The 9,254-nt window shown below is 34.9% G+C and overlaps 1 protein-coding gene across 5 annotated transcripts in view; it reads right to left on the bottom strand.

Annotated features, from left to right (window-relative positions):
• Window positions 1-1,371: 1,371 nt before the first annotated feature.
• The window catches only part of ATG5 (autophagy related 5), a 116,136-nt gene continuing 108,253 nt past the window's right edge, over window positions 1,372-9,254 (bottom strand). For 3 of the 5 annotated variants that reach the window (XM_061131440.1, XM_061131441.1, XM_061131444.1), the window contains one exon: window positions 1,372-3,601. In XM_061131440.1, the coding sequence (XP_060987423.1) occupies window positions 3,465-3,601 (137 nt within the window). In that variant the 3' untranslated portion in view covers window positions 1,372-3,464. The other 2 variants (XM_061131442.1, XM_061131443.1) reach the window with 2 other exon arrangements.

Raw genomic sequence — 9,254 nt, 5'->3', positions numbered from 1 at the left:
AGAAGAATCAACTGGTATGTCAAAACATGCTGACATTTTTAAATCTTCAAATTTATCTTTATCTCATTGGTGATCATTCCAACATACTGTCAGTAAACAGGAATAGTTAAGCATTTAAAATGTTTAATACTTAATGAACCACCTCAGGAGTCTAAAAACAGAGTCCTTTTTCACTCTATGCTTCCTATATTCCTATATTGCGACTACCAGATTCCACAGTAGTATTACATTTGCCATAATGAGTATGGAGAATCAAATCTGCAATTCACACAAGAGACTGTAGAGGATTCTTTAGTCAAATAAATCTATCTGGTAAATGAATTTTTATTACAAAAGTATCATTTCATCCCAAATTACCTGAAAAGAAGCATAACCCCCTTCTCTCCAACAGTCATGCAGGTAATTTTTAATACTTTCAGACCAAGAGACAATTATATTAAAAAAAATACTTCAGTGGATGACGGAACTCAAGAGATAGGTAAGTATTTTGACTGATTCCACTCCAGTGACTGACCATGTATTGAATGGACTATAAATATTGTCATACTTGATTTTTTTCCTATCAAATCCCAAGGTTCTATACTTCTATTTCAACTGTGTTGGCACCTCTAAAAGGAAAGTCAACTTACCTTAGACCTGAATATCAACAGTATGGTAAGTAAATCATGAGAACATCACTCTTTGGCATGACCCATGTAAACCACACTTCTGAAAATTGAAAGAAAATAAAATGTTATACCTTAAATAGCCTACAATATAAAGATATCCTAGAAAGATAACCATTAAAAGTTAACGTTACCCAATATCAAATCTTGTATACTGTTTTCTTAGCAAACCATCAATTTCCACCTAGTTTCCAGTGAATGGGGAGATAAACCTAACAGGAATAGTTCACTCCTGGGTTCACGTCAGACTGACCAGAATTATGTCTAAACATCACCCTTCTATAAAGACAGGTAGGTCAGTTTTAACTCTAAGCAGGCTATTTTGGGTCTCCAGATACATAAAAGTCCTTATCAATCCACTCTATCCATGAACTTAGATCATCCAAGTGAAAAGCAACATTATGAAGGATGAAATCATTTTTTTAGGCTAAATTTAGTCCTTCCTAGTTAAACAATGACAGTGACTTAATAACATATTTTCATTTTCTTAGGATGCTCGCTACCAAGGATGAGTTAACCAAGTATATTGAGATTTGTGCCCCTCTCCAGTTTTCGATCATATGTTCTCCTTTATCCCTCCTGTCTTTTATTTAAGAAACTTTTATAACAGGAACAAGGAAAAGGAAACTTTAATGATTTCCTCAACAGGTAATTTGATTTATATAAATTCCATTTCCAACTTCTAGAAATAAAGACAGACACAAAATTAATTTAATTTTTTAATAAACCATAAAATTTAAATATTCAAATAAAAAGAAACAAAAATAGATATTTAAGCCCAGCACTAATTTCTGTTTTTATTCTTTCTCTGGGTATCATGGGGGTTTGACTTACCTGGGACTAGAGTAGAGTAATACAGTATGATGCTGGTGTAATGATGAACAAGTGAGTAAAAACAACGAGAAACGGCTTGGTGAAATTTACTTTCAGATCTGGAAGTGAAGATCAGGGGCTCACTTGAACCCCCTGCAGAGACTTTACATGGGTCTTGCCTGTGGAAAACTACTATGGCTTACTGCTTGCTTATCTTCGTCACAGCTTAGCACTCCTGGCATTTTGATCCTTTTGCTCACTGAAGCCCACATCAGTCTGTCAAAACATCAAGGGGGAAAATCCCCAAACTGAATAGATGAATAAACACTTTTAATGTGAATAATCATATTCAGACCAACTTCTTCTGAAAAAATACAAGTCAGTGGGTTTTTTTTTAATCCTTAAGTAACTCAAATATTACTATTTTTGCTGCCTTACTAAAATGGCACTTTTCATTTTATTGACATTAGCCAATTATTTGCTACTCACTTCTATTTTTCTCTGATCACAATGCTCCGTGTGTTTTTCTTTTTGATTGAGACCTATACTTTCCATTCCAGAATATTTGATCTTTGACTAACTTTGTCTCATTCTGTGAATAAGTCTGCTACTGATTAGTGAAAAAATGTCACAAAAGGAAAAAGGAAGCAGTGAGCACTAGTAGGATCTCACTTCAACATTTGTATAATTATTTTTTATGAGAAAAACATTTATTTTTATTTTGGAATCTAAAACCATTATTGTATGATACTGTCTTTTAGAATACTTAGACAGGCTGACATTCAATATGAACAGCAAGTTAGCTCACAAGAAACAAAGTGTAATGCACAAGTTATGTTCAGCTGGTAGAAACCCAGCAGCATGGTAATAAAGTGCAGCAAAAATTTCCTTATTTGAATAACAACTCCAGTAACCTCTAAATATTTTTGGTAACATTAAGGAAAAGCTACCGCAGTCTGGAGATTGGTAATCTTTATACTTCAAAGACAGGCTACCAGGGACCACAGTGAAATATTAGACCTGAGGTCAAGGAAAAACACTAACTTGAAAAGGAATGGGTTTTCCCAAAAAAATGCAAAATTATACAGATGCTTAAGATACTATGATTTGACAGATTTACAATGATAAAACAGCAATGATAAATGGTAACATTATTTCAGTACTTTTAGTGTAAAGAACACATATTTAAAAATCGGCAGCAAGAAATTCTGACAGCTCCTGAGACAAGTTATCCTATGCCCGACACCCATTTCATGCCAATGATGACCAGTCTGAAGGGTAACACACAGAATAAAAACAGTGATCTACTGTAGGTGAGTGAGAAAGTACTGGAAAAGTGACAAAATTGTATGTTATTAAATGACAAAACATATTTTGAGGCTTTATTTAAAAATCTCTCACTGTTCATTATCAAAGTTACAAGATTGCATACCAGTAGACAGACTGTAAACATAGGAAATTTTCATTAAGGAAAGATGGGTTTACTGTAATTTGATCTTTTACAAAAAATTACTGAACGTTATTGATAACAGAATTTCTCTTTTACTTTCTTAAGTCTAATTCTCTTGAAAATTAAACCAATGTTTCCACTCCCTCGAGCTAAAGTTCAACCATGGTCACCTTAGGAAATACCCTTGTTTATTTGTTAATCAGAAATACAAATTGAGTGGCACATATTTCCATTTTCTTCTTAGGCCGAAGGTTTCGGCTTCATTATATTTTACAAGAAAACCGAAGACTTGCAGTGGTCCTGTAAAGTCTTTCATGTCGCAGCTGAGGTTTAATGACGGCAGTGGAGGAAAGCAGTGGTGATGCAAAGTAAGACCAGCCCTAGTGCCCTTATCTGACATGGAATCTTTTTCCTGTTTGGCTTGCAGCAGTGTTTCTGGTCAGGGTGCCTCCACCAAACCTGATTGAAGCAGAAGGGTGACATGCTCTGGTAAATCCTATTTAAGGGTGATTCCATTCAGGAAAATGGTTGATCCTTCAATCTGTTGGTTGCGGGATGATGCTAATATGAAGAAAATTATCCGGGTAGCTCAGATGTTCACTCAGCCACTGCAAAGGTGTTTCCAACATTGGTTCAATTCCATGAATCATTACTTGGTTCTTTTTTTCCCCATCTATTCCAAGAAAGAAATCCAACAATAATCGATGAGTCAAAACAGTTGAAGAAAAAATAATCTGCTGCCTTTGAGAATCCTCAGTGAATCAAATGGATTTTACTGCTTTAACAGGTTAAACCTGGTCTGTTTCCTGCGCAGGAAATGTGGACATGGAGAAAGTTCAAATGTTGCAATATGTATCACCCAAAACAGAAACCTGAGGGTTACAATGAATTCTGATAAAAATTCTGTTGCTATATGTGAAAGTATTCATTCTTTCTTAATTACTGTGCTTACCTAAGATTGACGTTAATGAAACCATAGTGGAGAAAACAGCCCATTGTACCCACTGATCAAAATTTATTTTAGCTATACATAAAAAACTGTACTATTAAAAATGACAGGTGTATGAAGTAGGTCAATACATATTTAAAACATACAAAACAGAAATGTGTCTAGAAGTCATAAAAAATAAGATCAGGTTTTTTTTTTTTCAAGATCAGTGTTTAAGAAGATGTTTAATGAAACAATTGGGAGCTGTAAGTTAATTTTCAGTAAAGCTGTTCAAAAATGCATGAGAAAATTTTAGAGAAACTATTAGAAGAAGAGTTAAAATTTTAATGAGAAGGAACTAGGAGTCTGACTCAGGGATTTCTGTTTCAGAATCATGAAATTTGATTGATTTTTGTTGATGTCCATTCATTAATTAAAAGGTTGCTGCAATTTATGCTTTTTTCCTAAGTTCAAATTTTGTTAAAAATTAAAGATTAGCGTTGTGTCTTTTATGATTTTGGTATAAATCATTGACAATCCTGAAAGAAAACGAAGCATGCTTGGTTGCTACAGAATAACACAAAAAGTTAAAAAAAAAAAAAAACAACTTTTTTTTTTTAAAAAACAAAACACAGAACCTTCAAGAAACTGTATCACTCCTTTAGCACAATTCTTGATCTGTCTCTTAAGTCTCTTCAATCTGCAACATCTAAATCTCTCAGTTTCCTGGACACAGAAGACAGCAAGGAAAACAGGGAATTCATGGAACCGCATGAGAGGGAAATACCCCATTTTCCCCCTTTCTTCTCTGTTCAAAGTGACGTTTGCATCCCTAGTGCTCTAATGTCTAGGCAGAATGGGCTGATGATGTATGGTGATCATGGTGTGGCTGGCACCTGAGACAAGAGACCCTTTTAAAGAAATATTTAAACTTCCTGCTAGAGGCAGCACAGTCCTGGGAGGTGACAGTCAACAGACTGACAATGAGAAGATATAAAACCACTGGAGCATTGCTAAAAGAATGCCAAAAATAAAGTCCTAACAAACATACTATCAGCCCCAAAGATTCCCAAATAAATGTCTCCAGAAAATGTCACAGCTTAAAAACAATTCTGGAAAAGGCTTATAATACTATTAACCTAAAAAAAATGCTTTCATTGTTTTGATTTGTCCACTGATCTCTGCTGCATCTATACATACTTCTTACACAGTTGTGATCACAGTATTAATGCAATGATTGGTTTTCATAATGATGTGAATCATTTATAACCAAAAGATTAAGCTATATACAGAATACTATAGAAAGCACGGTATTAGTACTTTGAGAAGATTTTAAAATGTTGATACTCAAATCGGATAAACCCTCAGCTATCTGGAATGATTCATTCTTTGTAAGTTCTAGATTGCCAAGGTTTTACTGTATTAAATCTTTCTTAGAATATTTAAAAACATTTCCGGTGCAGTTCTCTTTAGAGTCTTATTATATATTTCTTTGAAATATCTTAATATTCTCAGAATCTTCCTCCTACTTAGCACTGAGTCAAAAAAATGAAAGAGCAGTGGTGTAAGAGTAAAAGTGCTTTATCTATAAAGTTCTTCCTTAAGCAGGGTCACCTTTGGATAGTATGGAATAAAGCTGAATATCCAGAATTCTGTGCCTGCACCAGCATGTAAATGTGCGAGCAAATACGACACGACGCACAGCATGTCTGGAAGGGAAAAGACTAACATGCGGAGCCACAGAAGAGGACCCACGGAGTCTAAGAACGGTACAGCAGAAGCTGGGGAACGTAAGCACAATTCACTCTGTAGAACAAACCCAACAAATCACATTATCAGAAACCTGAATAGGCAGCACTGATTCTCTGGCTTAAACTGAGACCACTTTTAATTTGGAACATAAAAGTATCACTAAACATGGACAACTAAGGAAGTGTGTCCTTCGACACAACAGCTTAAGATTTTACATATGTAATTTGGTCATTGCCTATATTTGTTCAAATATTTCACCTGTGTATATTTACCTTTCTGGTTTTCTGACTTCCTCTGATAACATAACTGTCACCAGAAACATCAGAATGGGACAGCAGTGCCCTTGGAACTATGAAGTAAAGTTTCTCTTAGGTATCACTGCAGCCTCGTGCCTAGCATGGTGCCTGACAATAAATGTCTTCATGGCTTGAATCATTTTGCTGCTGGTTAAACACACTATCAGAAATAATGCTTTGAAAATCGTGTCTAGTGGCTGCCACTGCTATGGAGAATAAGAGCTCGACTGAAAAAGGCTGCTTTGGTTATTAAAACAACAAAAAGTCAGAATGCTTCCGAATGAGCCCAGATGTATATATGCCATCACCAAAATTCATGTTACCAAAAATAACAACAAGCACAACAGCATACTTTGGCAATACCAGAACTAACACAACGAAGCAGTGAAAAATTAGCAGGTTCTTTTTCCCCTAACAGAAAGGAAACGCTTGATGATACTGCTACTAAAGTAAATCATGTTTTTGGTAAATATATCTTTGTGTTTCAAAATGGGAATCTAGAATTTAATACTTGGGAATAAAAAATATGTCACTACAAAGTAAATGACTCAGGAGAAAAATGTTACTCCACATCTCACCCACTCAGATTTTTAAAAACGTTAGTCTGATGTTTTAAAGTAGGCAAACGTTTGACACAGTAATCAAGTGAACTCGTTCTATACGAAATTCTCTCATACAGGGCACTTTTGGGGGGTAACTTTTGATTTGGATATAATTTCAAACTTAGACAAAAGTTGCAAGAACAGCACAAGGACTTTCTCTTCACCCAGAGTCTCATCAATTGTTTACATTTTGCCCCATTTGCTTTATCATTTTATGTATATATAATTAATTTCTGAATCATTTGAGAGTAAATTAGAAATACTGAGTCTTTTACCTTTGATATTTCAATGTACTCTTTCTAATAAAAATATTCTTTTATATAATCATAGCACAGTTACCAAAATAAAACATTAACACTGACACTATACTATTATATAATCACTTCAGAAATTATTAATTATCCTAGTTATTTTTTCTCCAGTCTAGGATCCAGTACAGGAATCATACATTGCATATAATTTTCAGGTCTCTATACTCTCCTTTAACTTGGACAGCTCTTGGCCTTTCTTTGCACTTCCTAACCTTGACAATTTTGAAGAATACATGTCGTTATTCTATAGAATGTCCACACAGTAACTTAAAAAACTACCTCTTTTAATTCATGTTGTAAATATAAGAACAGTCATCTCTAAATACTTTGAGTTTGTGAATTAAGGAAAAGGACAAACAAATGTCAGAGACAAGCATTTTCTTTGGAGAGAATAGTAATTAAATTCACTTTAAGAGTTAGATGTTAAATCTAAAGAGAGCATATATCTATAGAGAGACTATCACAAAAAAATTTCACTTCTTATACTCATCTTACTCATAAGCCCAAGTATTATAAGACTCAACACCATAGGTCAGTCTGTAGACCACTGTTCTAAAACAGAGGACTGGTAACATGTCTTCCAGTTCTAGTACATGAGTCTTTTAAGGCTAAGAAGCAAAATATTTCTTTTTGAGTTTAAATCAGCATAATACACTACTTTTGGATTCTCAGGCAAATCACTCAACCTTCTGAGTCCCAGTTTCCTCCTCCTACAATGTAGATAAAGAATTCTCATCTCTGGGGTTGCGTAGAGGATCAAAGGGGATATTCAAATAAAGCACTCAGCACAGGGCTTGGACACAATAGGTATTCAATAAAGTGAGTGATGTATCAAAAGGTATATAAAAACTGCGGATTCAATTAAGTGACTGGCATGCACAGGGCTGTGAGAATGTGGCCTCATGTTAATATACACTCTGCATTACTCAGCCTCATTATTATGCAGTGTGGCACAGATTTTATGAATGTGTTAAGGAAAAAAAGGAAGAGATGGCAACAACAAAAACCCAAAGACTCAATCATTATGCAAGCAACAAAATGAAATTTAAAAAATTCCTTAAGCACTCTAAGCACTCTGGATTAATCTAGTAGTGCTCTCTACGTGTTATATTCAGCAAAGCACAGCCTGGATAAATCAAAAGAGCCCTACTGTACTATGGTAAAGTTACTTAATAAACTTCAGGTATGGTTCTCAGTTTATTTTAAAGATGAAAAATTCAAGGAGGGGAAACAAAAAACCTTTGAAAATCTTTGCTACACAAGCTAAAGTATACCATTATTAGAGAACTTGAGAGTATGTGATGAATCTGCCTTTTAAAGATTTCTGTTAGCAATGGCTTGGGCTTCCCAGGTGGCACAGTGGTAAAGAATCTGCCTGCTAATGCAGGAGGTTCAAGAGCCAGGGGTTCAATCCCTGAGTCAGGAAGATCCCCTGGAGAAGGAAATGGCCACCCACTCCAGTATTCTTGCCTGGAAAATTCCATGGACAAAGAAGTCTGGTGGGCTATGGTCCACAGGGTCACAGACACAACTGAGCACACATGCAAAGCAAATCAGCAATGGTTCACAGCCTTCCCCATCCAAATCTGGTGTTTAGCCATTACTTTTAAGCCAATTATCTACAAGGAATATGACCTAAATGTCTTTAAAAACAGGTTATGTGAGATTCTAGAAAGATGCATGAGTTTCACTCTTACTGTTAATATGTGTAACTAAATATGTGAAACTTCTGAATTTAAAGGAAGCTAGAGAAATGGATGATGTATCTTTTAAGGGAAAGTGCTTTTAATCAGAAAATTTCAGATTAGTAACTTGTTTTTTAGTTCACACTTATGAATATTACTTATGGAGTAATAGAAATTTAAGGCCAGAGATTGTAACCACTGTGTTTAGATCTGTGGCTTCATATATATACTTTATCGTTCAGCAGAAAATGCCTCAATTTGCTATCTTGGAATGTATGTGATGCTGAAAGGTAAAACTTCTGAAAAATACTTGATCATTCTGAAAAACAAAGAGATGAGCTTTTTTAACTACCACTATTCTGAACAATTTTGTTCTGTCTGACAAATTCTTTAACCTCTGATATGTTCATTAGTAAAACGCCAACTAATTGAATCCATCGACATGAAAAACCACAGGCTGAAATCTGAAATGCATACATCATGCTGAAGGATTCTGACTCAGCCTCAGCGGTAATAGTCAGTGAGGTCAGGTCAAAGAGGGTTAAACCAAGCCAGGATATAGCCAAAGGAATACATCAAACACTGATTTTAAAAGGGCAATTAATCTTAGACAGAAATGCTTCCTGGGGAATGAGATCTCAATCTTAAGAGCACACTACATGATGTAGCAGTAAAAATGAACATATACAAGCTTACGGAGCTTTTATCCTATGATCACAAACAGAAGGAAAGTGCTGTTTATCAGAGAAATA

The sequence above is a fragment of the Dama dama genome, chromosome 28 (assembly GCF_033118175.1).
Source record: "Dama dama isolate Ldn47 chromosome 28, ASM3311817v1, whole genome shotgun sequence".
NCBI classification, from domain to species: Eukaryota; Metazoa; Chordata; class Mammalia; order Artiodactyla; family Cervidae; genus Dama; species Dama dama.
Note: the sequence above shows the minus strand (reverse complement) of the source record. Positions and strands in the feature narration are given on the sequence as shown.